The following is a 13775-nucleotide window of genomic DNA, read 5'->3' on the forward strand; positions in this document are numbered from 1 at the left end:
AGACGGACTAGAGGCCAGAGGCCGCTTTCAGGTAGTGAAAGGTACAATCGCATAGGGCTCTAAATTTGAAGGGACCTTCAAAAATTTTTGCTACCTAATATTTATACGTAATAATGCTATATATTAAAAAAAATTGTTTTTATTAGCACTATAAAATTGATCATTGTGCACTCCTTATAAGTATAAATTTTGTTCTCTCTAAATATAAAACTTTAAGAGTGCAAATAAGATATTTAGAGTGTTAATAACAACACACCAAAAAACAGTTCTTTTTTTCTTTCAATTTAATGTTATAATGTTATATATTCAAGTAAAACTTTAAAGTTAGTGTTTTCAAAAAAAAAAAAATTCTTGTTTGGTTGTTTAATACTAAAATGCTTTTGATTATTTGGTGAAGATTATGTTTGTAACTCTTTTTACTTATTATTTAATGACATTTGTAAACTTAGTGAGTCCTAAAGTTTGTTTTGATTTAAGTTATTGCTTTCTAGCATTAATATATTGTCCTATTGTTTTTGGAAAACTATCATAAGGATGGCCCCTATTATAAATTTTAAGTAGGACTCTCGGTATCTCAGAGACTGCTCTGCTAGCAGCTCACTACTACTCACACACCAGTTATCCTCAACTTCCAATTTGTATCCTACCCCCCACATAACGTGTAGAATTTTCATCACAAAAACAATTAAAAATGAAGTCGTGATAATATAAGTCAAATTTAATTATGTCAATTCCCAGCTTATTCAACATGAATTCTCACTATTAGTTATATCTTTTTTGGGTTGGATTGTTTTGTCATGGATGAGGGATGACCGAATCCTACTAATCTATTTTCTACACGCCTCCATTTCTTCACGAAAGCCCCATTCTCTCCACATGTCCTGCTTTGACACCTTTAGCTTAATTTCTTAGCCAATTAATTAGTTGTTTAACCCTTAACCTTTTCTTTGTTAATTATTAATTGGTAATAATATCTCTATGCGTATGGGCATATGATATCGGCTATTGTTAGGTAAGGATGTTACATCTGCTGTGGACTGATTCTGTAGTTTGGTCTTTGTAGGCGAGAAAATATCAAATATGGATGGAAAGTAAATACTACTCATTGTGTTATATGCCATATGTAATGCATTGTTATATGTATTGGATTGGGGGGTCAACTCTTGGAGCTCATCAGCGCATAAAACCCGTTTTCTTAACATGCATCTGATACTGTGAACGGTTTCCTCTACTCTCAATACTGTTAACGCAGGGTCCTGTTTCGACCGTTAATAATACTGTTTGTATGGCAAGAACGAGACATTTTGTCTCTTCCACACAACCTAAGGAACCATTTGATAATCATTTGATTTAAAGTTTAGTTTTCACATTTGTGCTTAATGTACGCGAAAATGTATATGAACGAAATGAGGATTGGAAAAGAGTGAGAAGAATGGTGGGAGAGATGTACAAAAGTGTACAAGAAAATATGGACAAAACAAAAACTAAATCAAGTTTTTTTTTCACTTTCAAAATTTTGTTTTCATCCATTCTTTATTTATTCCCAACCTCTCATTATCCTTCTTCCTCACTCAAATTTTCCATATAGTTTTTCTATATCGTAAGCACGTGAAAATGATCAAATGAGCCCTAAGTCTAATCTTAGGTACGGGTATTCGATTCTTTATAAACTATAAGAAAACAGGGTTTACGTGACAATGCATATATGTCCCAGAAAGTGAATATGCGTCACATTTGATAATATTAGACACTGGATCATATGTGACGCATATCTGGTGTCACTACCAACGTTACCTATGAGGTGTCACAAAAATATACGTGAAAATTTTAAATTCACCACATATTTCTAGTAAACCTAATGCTGCTTTGGCCACTTTAATACTAGTTCAGATCAACGAGAGTAATGGATTGGTGACGGATAAGGTATCACAAAAGAAAAAAGAAATTTTGTAAACCTGAGATTTTTGTCATATATCATATAGGTAAGTGACGCTTTCAATCTGATTTTTTGTAATTTTATTCTTTGCACTCTCCATGCTTTCTTTTGTTTAAGTAGTTAGTTTTTCTTTTTGGTACGAAACAATGCCTAAATCTTTAAAGAACGAGGACGAGAGTCGAACTCAATTACATAGGTAAAAAAAGATTAGGTTCCAAAAGAATACGTATCTTCTTTTATACCGGCATAATCTTTTATTTCATTTTCGGTATGGATGGTGTAATCTTCATATAAAAAAGAATAAAAAAGTTCAAAATTGGTAATCCAGCTCAGTCAAAAATTCAAAACCTTGCCCAACAAGAAAGCTAAACAACCAAATAGAATAAAAAAGTTGCTCAAATTACGCATCACACATCCCTTGTGTCATCATACTCTTGTTTTCTTACAACTCTAGAGTTTGTTAGTCGTGCATCGTCTTCGTTTTCTCGACGTCTATTTCTTTGTATTCTTAAGGAGGTTCTGAACGGCATCGGAGATTTATGGTTGAGAGTATTCCGTTTTGGTTGAGATGCCTTACAATGCAAGTATCGATACGAAATTGAAGTCAGTAGGTGACCTAGATTTGCAGTTAGAAACCTATAACATCCTGGAAGAGGCAAAAGATAAAAGACTCGCATAATTCTTCTATAGATATAGGGGAAAAGTTATTCAGTGTATACAAAAAGGGTAAACCACCACAGGGTGCAACAGTGGTTGGGAATGAATTTCAAGCCCGTATTCCACATGATAGGTCCTGGATTCGATTCCTAACTCTGGTGAATCACACGATGATGGCCAAAGGAGCTGAAATGCCTCTGTGAGTCTTCCTGGTCCCCGAAAAGATGATTTGACGTGGCAAAGCCGCCAATTGATCTCCTTTAAATAAAAAAACAAACAAACAAACAAACAAACAAAAAGTACTGCTATTCACACACTTATTTTTACCTTCCACGCACCCTTACCCATTTTCCGGGGATACATACAATAAGAGCGCGCGCCACTTGGACGAGATTTATCAACCTAGTAGAAGTCGCCTCACTCTGTCTTGGGCTTGGATGGTTTTCTCCTCCTGGATATTTGAGAAGCGCTTGCCCATCTTCCGACAAACTTGAGGACCTCATCAATGAGAATCACGGGTTGTGCAACGGCCAAAACCAGCAGCCATTCGTTTAAGCTCAGGGGTACAATGCCAAATACTTGAGCCAAGAATGGCACATACAGGACCACGAAGTGCAGGCCAAATGAGACGCACATGGCCACAAGGAGCCAGGGGTTGACCCATGGGGGCATGCTCAGCAGGCTTCCGTCCTCGGAAAGGGCATTGACAGAGTTGAACATTTCGATGGCAACCAACACGGAGAGGGAGAGTGTCATAGCTTTCACTTTGCCTGCACGGAAATAATCACAGGGGTCATCAAAAGACATGACCTGATTTCCGGCTGTGAAGGGTGACGCGGTGAAATTTGTCCAAGATGAGCATTGTCCCCAGTTGGCAAGTTGGGAGTACGTCACAAGGGAGTGGCCGTCCCCACTGAGGTCAATACCTAGGAAGGAACCATGTGTATACCAAATGACGAATACGCCTACAGTTGCCAGTCCAACATACATACCAATAACCTGTCCAGCCGAAGATTCAGGTGCGAAAATTAGCGACAACGCTCACAGGTAAATCATTAAATTGCAACAAGTCGGAAGAAAGAAGAAATTGAAAAGTAAGCTACCAGATAGCGGAATAATATCCAAGCGCTGATAAGTGAATCGTCGCTTCTGCGTGGGGGTTTCTTCATTATGTCCTTGTCTGGAGGATTAAATCCTAGTGCTGTTGCAGGTGGTCCATCGGTAACAAGATTCACCCACAAGAGGTGAACAGGTATGAGGCCTTCAGGAATGCCTAATGCTGCTGTTAAGAATATGGAGGCAACCTCACCAATGTTGGATGAGATCATGTACCTAAAACAGGGTTTAAGACTTTAAAATCTTGAAAGCAAAAACATACATGTCTAAGCATCAACGAAGAGGACAACTTTAGTTCACCGGGTGGGGAGCAGACAACGAGAAATCGTAAACATCATCATGCAAGAATACGATATACTTCCCCAAATCCTTGTTTATAAACATGGTTATACTCTTAAATATATACATGGAAGAGTATAACTACATAATACTATTCAGAAGTTTTTATACCATTACGTATGATACTAGAAAAATGCTGGACGCAGAATTTGAGAAGAAAGAACTCGTTCTTTTAACACGTCTCAGGCAAAAGGTAAAAAACACAGAGATAAAATACTAACCTGATAAAGGCTTTCATGTTATTGTAGATAGATCTGCCTTCACCAATAGCTACAACAATTGTGCTAAAATTATCATCAGCCAAAACCATGTCAGAAGCTTCCTTTGCAACCTGCAATGGAGAAGGAAATGAAATGTTTATGATAAGGAAAGGTGAGTTAGTAATTTAAGCTAAAATTAATAGACATGCGGAAAACAAAAGAACAAGAGAAACCAACTAAAGAAATCACCTCAGTTCCAGAAATGCCCATTGCAATCCCGATATCAGCAAGTTTCAAAGCAGGTGCATCATTCACTCCATCACCAGTCATAGCAACCACTTCACCATCCTCTTTGAGTAACCTCACAATCTCTTGTTTGTGCGTTGGTTCGGCCCTTGAAAACAGAAGGCCACCACCTTGTCTAAGATGAGCTTTCTGATCATGTAGACCCATAAACCCTCTTCCTGTAAGGCTTCTTGAACGTATGTCTTCATCAGCACCAAACACGCCAATTTCACGGCATATTGCTTCTGCTGTGTTCTGGTGATCTCCGGTGATTACAATAACACGGATTCCAGCTGCTCGACAGTCTTCAATTGCATCAAAAACCTCCTCTCTTGGGGGATCCTTTAACAAATTCATAATTCAACAATCACAGTTAGTTCGATAAAGGTACTGTGATCAAATATATGGTAAAGAAGATGTAGAGAACAGCCATGTTATAACTCACCCTCAGTCCAACAAGGCCGACAAAAACAAGGTCGCGCTCAATTGATGAATAATTGGATGGATCAAGTAAAAGCCTATGAGCTGGATGATCTTCATCACCATCGTAGGATTCAAACTCACCAAGCTCATCTTTGTATGCAAAACCCAAGCAGCGTAATGCAATAGTTGACATCTCATGAAGAGCTTCCACAATATAGTTCCTTGAACTATCATCCAGTGGTACAACAGTGCCATCAAGCAATTGAACCTTAGTGCTTCTCTCCAGCAAATTCTCTACAGCGCCCTGCAATAACGCAGCACCTCATTCAGAAGTCCGCAATATTCCTTTTTGATATTATTTATTTTAAAGATGGAGAGAGAGAGAGAGAGAGAGAGAGAGAGAGAGAGAGAGAGAGAGAGAGAGAGCAAGGGAGTACGGAGAGCAATGCAATTGCTGCCAAAGATGAAACAATGAGCGCATGCCACAATTTACTTCAAACTTTCCCAATTTGTATTTGAAATTTAAAAATCAGCGCATGCCACAATTTGGATATTAGATTAAATCAATGAATGAACATAAACAGTTCATGGAGTTGTTGAAACTAAAATTAGAATATGAACCTTCACTAGCAATGACTTCTTCCCTGAACGGGAATTGACAATTACACCCATGGATTTCCTATCACGATCAAACTCAAGGGTTGCAATTCGGCATTCAAATTCATTCCACTTCTGGCAACAACCTGACAAAATATATAAATAGAGTATCAGAGTATGTAAACTTACCAATTCAAAGTTGTAACAAAATAGATAAATTGGAAGCACTTAATTCTGGAGTTTTACTTACCAAGAAAATCCCTTTCATTTGTTGATTCCGCACCCTTGGACTCTTCGGGAAGGCCCATCTTCTCAACTAGAACCTGAGGTGACAAAACAACATAATCTCAAGCTGAGTTCTCTAACAAAGTGAATTGTCTTCACAAGCAAGGAAATAATGTACTCCAAGAATGGTACGGACTAAGAAGGTTGTTTAGTGATGTTTAATCAGTTTACTGATGAAATGCACAATATCAAAAACCCTATTAAAAGTCAAGAGCATAGGGTTCAAACATAACCTTTAGAGCTGCCTCAGTAGGCATTCCATTGGCAATATACTTCTGTTCTGCATGTGTAATGCCAGCATCATTGCAGACAGCAGCTACCTTTGCGATCATTTGAAGATTAGCATCCATACGACCAGTTGGCCAGTCGTGAATTTTACCATCAAGTGGATTGTATGTAGTTCCATCCACCCTAAACTTCCGTAGTATAGTAGGTATAGGACCCAAAGCTACAAGTTTTGCCACTGCCATCTGGTTTGTAGTCAATGTCCCTGTTTTATCTGAGCAAATCACAGTTGTACAACCCAGAGTTTCAACACTAGGCAGCTTTCGGACCAAAGCATTCTTCTGAGCCATTTTGCGGGTACCAAGCGCCAAGCATGTCGTAATGACTGCAGGCAGACCTTCAGGAATAGCAGCCACAGCCAACGCTACTGCGATCTGAAAGTAATATGTGCACTTCTCAAACGAAAACTTGAAATTCGCTGGCCGTCCATTGACATATTCCCAAGTAAGGAAGTACTTAAAATTGATGAGCCACACTAATACACAAATAACTCCAATTACCATCGTGAGCATCTCTCCAAACTCATTGAGCTTCTTCTTAAGTGGGGTATCTTCTTCGCTCTGCGAGGCAACATGGATTTGCATATGAACCTTCCCGATTTCAGTGGACATTCCTGTCTGTGCAACCAAGCATATGCAATTTCCATTCACAATAGTTGTCCCTGCGAAAACCATACTTTTCTTCCCCTGAATGTCCGCGTCCTCAGACACCGGCTTGTTAGTCTTATTCACCGCCTCACTCTCTCCAGTCAATGAACCCTGCTCGACCCTCAAAGTCGAGCTAATCAATTCCACAACACGCATATCAGCGGACACTTTATCCCCAACCTTAAGTTCCACAATGTCACCAGGAACAAGCTCCTTGGCTGCCATTTTCGGAACCTTGCTCCCATCCCGAATCACAGTCGCCTGCTCTGATTGAATCTCCTTCAGCGCCTCCAACGCCTTCTCGGCATCGCTCTCCTGCCAAACACCAACAATTGCGTTCACAACCAAGATCAAGAAGATCACCAGCGGCTCCACAAACGCCGTGATCTCCTTCTTATTGCCTTCCTTCCCGTCCAGCCAAGCCAGAACGAAAGAAACGACCGCCGCCGCAAGCAGGATTCGAACCAGCGTATCATTGAACTGGTCCAGAACCAGACTCCAAATCGACTGCCCCTCGTTCTTCTCCAACTCGTTCCAGCCGTACTTCTCCCGCCGCTTCTCAACGTCCTTGGATCCCAACCCAAATTTTCTGTTAACCCCAAAGTGCTTCTCGCACTCCGAAATCTCCTTCGCCCACGCCGGAAATACACCGCCGTCCACCAGCTTTGGGTTTCCGTCCTCCTTCCGTCTACCCAAATCCTGCCCTCCCTTCCCCATCAGACCTACCACGACCACAAATCAACACAGAGAGAAACGGTGAAGGAAAAGGCAAGGAGTTGGACAGTTTATAAGGATTTGACTCACTGAAATAACGGCGCTTTCTAGAAGAGAGGGTCCAGTTTTCGTACGTCGGTCAATATTCTGTTTGTTTCCCAAGAAAATGAAAGAAAGAAAATTTAATGGGAAAGAGGAGAGAAAGCTTCTTCAGCTGCCGTGCCTCACAAGCTACCACTGTGTGCTTTCAGCCTTCGCTCTCACACTCTCCCTCTCTCTCTGTGTGGCTACTTATATAGCAGATCAACGGCTAATTAATTAATATCGGGATTAAGGCTAATCGGGGGAGATATTTCAATGAATCATCGTACGCTGATTAAATAAATTAAACGCAATGTTTAGATGACGTGGTTCGACTGAGACAGCTGGCGGGATGCTGAATTCTATTGGCTACGGTCCGGGGCTGCTGTACTCTGTTCATTCCTTTCGCGGGTTAATTTTAACTAGGGGAATTAAATTTTATTATTATTAATTTTTTTTTTTGGTAAACTGGACCGTTATTTCCAGGGCAAAGCCAAATATACAAGGAACCGCAAGGTAATCCATCTTTGTTCAAAATATGCACAACCAAAGATGGAGGTCTGTTGACCTAAGTAGCTTCGCTCATCTCCGAGTTCTTGAAAGATGCTATATATCCAACCACCCACCATCTTGACAGATTATAGGGACCCAAGACCCTTGGCATGACTGGAACGGTTCCTTCATCTGCATAATTTTCCTTAGAACCGGGAAAGCCTCCCATCCATCATTGCATATGGAGTTCTTTAAGCACAGAACGGTCTCCATTGAGTCTGATTCTATAATAACCTTGTCTAATCCCAACTGTTTAGCCAAAGTACAACCCTCCATTATTGCCATTGATTCTGCCACCTGTATCTTTGAAGCCTTGATGCTTGATTTCCTAGCTGCAACAAACTTGCAATCTAAATCTCTGATCACCACTCCAACATTACCTTATTTAATGGTTGCGTTCCAACTAGCATCCACATTTATTTTGAAAAAAACAGAAAGCTCAGGTGGAAACCAAATAGTGCCAAGTTGAGAATTATCATTTAGATTTCAACAGTTGCTTGAATTTGTCTGCATTTCAGTTGCAACCTTTTGATTTCTTCTAGCAGCCTCCGTAAAGACTCCACAAGCACAATTGATCTTATGGATAACCTGCAATGGTGACAAAGTTTTTTTTTATTGAAAGTAGAATTGCATCTCTCTTTCACGACAAGTAAATGCAACTTGTGAGATCATTAAAGTTTTTTCTTGCTTGGTTGGGGAATTACATTTTGTACCCTTTGATTTGTGTGTTTAATTGCAACTTCAAACAACATTTATTGAATCTCATATATTTGCTTATTATTTCATTTCAATTTCATATATTCGTCAAAAAATATGTTAATTTAATTATTAAGTGATGATGTAGTAATAGTTATTCCTCATTTGTCCTGACGTGACGATCAAACTTGTGTCATATGGCCAAATGAATAATAAGAAATAATTTTGCTATAAAAAATAAAATTTATTTAGAATATTGTTGTGGCCGATATTTAACTTAGGGAGAGAAAGGGGCACGTCATAGAGAGGACAAGATGGAGAATAGGCTTAAGGAATTATGTGTGTTATTCCTCAAACATTGTGCCTTTAATTATAAGAGTAAGGAGGAGAGAAACTTGATATTCAAGTAATACAAAGTTGAATAGGAAAGGTCTTCTAGATCCCACACGATTCCTAATCTCTCTACTTAGCATTTACACAATCACATATGTATTAGAATATATATCAAAACACTCCCCCTTAAGTGTGCAAATACTCAAGTAAATGGCGCATCAAATCTTCAGGCAAATGTAGAAGCAGTTGATAAAGTCGTCTTGTCCAGTCAGCACTAGTACAACATATATTGCATAACCAAATATATGAAATATTAATTGTGTGTGGATGGACATGCTAATATTGAAGAATGCAATATATATAATCGTAAAATTATGAAATAATAGACTGGGTTCATGCATATTGGAATTTTTTCATGTAACAGGGCGTAGAAAATATCAAGCATGTGTTTTTGGAGAATATGATTGGCAGAAAACCAAATTGAGCTTTTGAATTTGTAGAAGATCATTCTTGGAAATTTGCAATTTCAGCTCCAATGTGTTGTATCACGTTCAACACAGACAAATAAATTGAATCAAAAGAAGTACATTAGTTCGATAAATAAAAAGTTAATCATAATAAGAATGACTAAAACGTAATACTTCCCTAAAAGACAACAAACTCTCTTTAGCATGTGCTGATGTGTTCTAGGCATACTTAGCCAGAAAGTTATAGAGAAGGTGTGGCAAGGTGTAGAAAAAATTGAGAGAATTCTGAGGTGTGATTTCCACAATCACAACTTAAACAGTATACTATCTAAAAGATATAGTAGAATCCCATAAAGATTTCCACAATTATATTCCTAATTAAATTAGATATGCAACTAATATATTATTGTATAGAAAAACAAAAGTTTACATAAAAGTATCACTTTTGCTTTGTTGGAATAAGTGTATCAAATTGTAAATTGGGATATACTATCCACACACCTCTTTTTACTTCTCATACCCCTCTTGTTAATTTTTGTTCATTGATCTTTTTCAATTCATCCGATCCGACGGTCGAAAACCAAAAAGGTGTGAGAGAAATAAAAAGGGGTGTGTGGATATCACACCCCCATTGTAATTTAGTACTTTATAAGAACGGCTTCTTGCAAAAACAACCAAAATATTTGTCAACTCTTTCATTCACCAATATTTTCACGTTAAAGCTTCATATTGTAAGCTGTTCTTTTGTATATGACGAATATGAAAATGAAATATGGATCCTCGTGGTTGTATTTGACGAATATTGTGATCTTCTGGTAGTCCCGAAACCACTCCGGCACTTTAGTAGATCTGCCTCTACTTGTATTAAGGTAGTAGTGTCACTTGGAACTGATTTTGAAGATATTAAAAGTGTTTCATGTTAATGAAAAAGTGTTTTTTTTTTTTGGCAGCCAAAATCATTATTAATTCACTTTACAAAAATGAATATAAATGCTTGTGATTTTAGAAGTGTTTTTATATACAAGTACCTGGCAGCCAGGTACTTACTCGTTTTTCATACAGCACTTGAATTTCTAGGATTTTAAGTTATTCTGGTACACATGCTTCTAATAAAATGATATTCTAGTACAAATGCTTCTAATAAACAATTACTTGTAAACATAGACTCTACATAAGCAATTTCCAGTATTTTAAGTTGTTCTAATACATATGTTTCTAATAAAAAAATACTTGTAAACATAAAGACTCCACACAAGCAATTTTAAATGGACCCTAAATTTGTTGTGTACCTTTGAAAATGTTAATAAACTTTTAAATGAACCCTAAATTTGTTGTGTACCTTTGACAATGTTAATAAACTTTTAGGCCAAGACATGATCCACTATTAATATCATTGATGTTGGTCTCATTTAACCACCTATTACTAGATATGAGTTTTGCATAAAAAACTTTGGTATTTTAGAAGTAGATCTCCCACATATAAGCGGTATATTATCTTATTAAATTTTTTATTTGAAACTGCGTTCTCCAATAAAAATTATATATTCCTCATTATTTTTCTTCAACAATACGTAATACTGAATGATACAGAAGCGAGTATTACGTAGCATTGAAGTCATTTCCCGTTACATTAGTTGTTATATTATCTGTTTTGGGGTTTTATGTCAAGTTGGAATCTCATAGACGTATATCTGCACTCGTTTATCTGACTATACATGACTTTCCTTGGACACACCTTCACCGTATGTGGTAGGAAGTTAGGAACTCTTCCGTTTTCAAGGAATAAAGTATTGCAGGAAACTTAGGGCGAAGGTAAAGCATATTGCATTGGACTTTGTGAAGCTTCCCGGAAGGAGAGCTAAAAGAATAAACAGAAAAAAATACCATAATTCCAATTTAATATTAAGGGTAGTGGTTTTTTTGAATACGTATACGCATTATAAATTTGATCGATCGCCATCAACAAATAAATAATTTGAACAATTTTATTTATGAAGAAATTAGGTTCACATCCTTTTTTTTGATGTTCTATTGATTAAAATCCTCTTCATTTTCAATTTTTGATCAAGGTCCTTGAATATTAATAACATCATTAATTATTTGAATAATAAAATATATTTATTTTTAAATATATTCCTTTAGTGTTAAAAATGTTACAATTAGTATATTTATATTTATGGCTAAATTTTTTATCATATATTTTTATTTTTAGTTTGTACCTATTTTTAATTTGTACCAATTTTTTTTTTTTCATTTTTAATTTGTACTCATATATTAGTTTCTTTTTGTGCCCATATTTTTAAAGTTTTATTTGTGTTTGTACTCATGTGTATACTGTCACTTGACGTTGTATATTTAATAAATGATAGAAAAATTACATATGGTATATTTATGTTTTATTCCTAAACTTTGCATCATATATTTATATTTTTAGTTTGTACCCACTTTTAATTTGCAACATTTTTTTTTAAATTTGTAGTATTTTCTTTTTAGTTTTATTTTGTATCCATGTATTAATTTCTTTTACCGCCTATATTTTTTTAAAATTCATTTGTACTCATAATTTTTTAATCTTTTATCTGTATCCTAATTTATTTATAATGTACCCATTCTTCTTTATTAATGTACCACTTTTTTATATGTAAAATGTACCAATATTTTTAACACTATGGATACATTATTTTGCCATTTATTATTTCTTATTTTTACATAGTTTTTATCCATTTATTCAATCAAAATGTTTGAATTTTTTTATTGTAACCGTTTCTAATAGTATTATAATGAGGGATTTTAAATTTATAGGATTATAAATCTCATAAAATATCAAACAATTAATGTCAAAACTATAAAACTATAAATATTAATTGTAATATAATGAGGTGTACAAGTCAAGGGACTTTGATCAAACTTTGAATATCATTAAGGTTTTAGTCAAAGAGCATCCAAAGTATCCCTTTATTTATTTATTGTGATGAAAAAGAAGAGTGAGTTTAATGCTACATATTACATGATGTTACGAGTGTTCTAGCCATTAGATGATTTCTAGAACTGTTTAGATTTTCTATTTTAAATCTCAGCCAATTAATTTTTGTATTATTCAATGCTAAATAGTGTTTAAAGAAAAAGAATATATTACAACTCGAAACAAAACATAATTTGAAACATGGAAGGAAAGCATTTAGTACTACAAAATGATATTCGGTTCGACGGTTAAAAATATATTTTTTATTACAAGTAAAATTTTTATTTTAAGATGGATTAAGCGGGAGGTGAAAGTTCAAATTCAGGATATAGTGGGATGAAGAAGAATGTATCTACCGTGATAATCCATCACTTATCCAAAGGCATATATATTAAGAATACAAATTTTGTTGGCGACAGTTGCCTAGTAGAATTAACGAAGCCTAAGCGGAAATATGTTATGAGTTTTACATGCATTAACAGTCACTAATGACTCAAGTTGCCGTCGATGATATAAAGAATGTTACGTAAATATGGCCCAAGCTTGCAAGCATCAAGTATTCTAATCAACCATAAAAGCCTCTTGTTTTATTGGAAGGAGCGTGCATCGCATGCATGTGGGAAGCGACGTCAGAATTTGGGCATTAATGTTGGGACAATGATTGTCTGCCTTCCACTTTCGGTGCCCTTCCCGTGCACTCTTGTTTTGTGTGGTCACGGTTAAGTCACGTCAACATTTTATATATATTTTTTTAGATATAATAAGATAAAAATGAATAATAATATAAAATGTTGACGTGGCTTAACCGTGACCATACAAACAGGAGGGCACGGGAAATGCACCGGAAGTAGAGGGCAGACAATCATTGTCCTTAATGTTGAGGGAATCAAAACTCTACAAAACGGCGGAGTTCATGGATCCTGATACTATTATTATAGGAAAATTAATGAAAATGATTTGAAAACTTTGAATTTTAAGGATAAGTGCAAAATAAATGATAAAATGAATAGTACCAGTATTGACTTTTTAGTGTAAATGTGATTTTTTGTTAAAGTAACATGATTGACTTTTTGTTAAAGTTCTCTATTATTATTTCACAGGTTTTGAATGCTGTGTACAATGAACATAATCAATTTACATGCACTTTAAATGATTGAATCCGGCTGGCACAGGGAAGATTCCACTCTTTTGACTAATTTT

At 36.1% G+C, this 13775-nt stretch overlaps 1 protein-coding gene across 2 annotated transcripts; it reads right to left on the minus strand.

Annotated features, from left to right (window-relative positions):
- Window positions 1–2590: 2590 nt before the first annotated feature.
- Window positions 2591–7754, minus strand: LOC103413751 (calcium-transporting ATPase 4, endoplasmic reticulum-type-like). 2 transcript variants are annotated; one of them, XM_070810181.1, is made up of 9 exons: window positions 7619–7754; window positions 6072–7492; window positions 5804–5876; window positions 5578–5699; window positions 4979–5260; window positions 4498–4875; window positions 4270–4379; window positions 3697–3925; window positions 2591–3592 (listed from the first exon to the last, which is right to left on the minus strand). In XM_070810181.1, exons 2-9 carry the CDS (start codon window positions 7485–7487, stop codon window positions 3011–3013), a joined length of 3192 nt encoding a protein of 1063 aa, XP_070666282.1. In that variant the 5' UTR covers window positions 7488–7492; window positions 7619–7754; the 3' UTR covers window positions 2591–3010. The 2 variants fall into 2 exon arrangements, with proteins under 2 accessions (XP_070666282.1, XP_008350412.2); XM_008352190.4 differs by having other exon boundaries at window positions 6072–7720.
- Between the last annotated feature and the right edge of the window lie 6021 nt (window positions 7755–13775).

The sequence above is a fragment of the Malus domestica genome, chromosome 12 (genome assembly GCF_042453785.1).
Source record: "Malus domestica chromosome 12, GDT2T_hap1".
Taxonomy (NCBI): Eukaryota; Viridiplantae; Streptophyta; class Magnoliopsida; order Rosales; family Rosaceae; genus Malus; species Malus domestica.

Bases quoted from the DNA above. Each gene is read 5' to 3' on its own strand.
- LOC103413751 (XM_070810181.1), bottom strand. From the start codon at position 7,487: ATGGGGAAGGGAGGGCAGGATTTGGGTAGACGGAAGGAGGACGGAAAC. The intron at 5,877-6,071 runs GTTATGTTTGAA...TTGTCACCTCAG, and splicing joins CTACTGAGGCAGCTCTAAAG to GTTCTAGTTGAGAAGATGGG. The intron at 5,261-5,577 runs GTTCATATTCTA...GCGTTATTGCAG, and splicing joins AGAAGTCATTGCTAGTGAAG to GGCGCTGTAGAGAATTTGCT.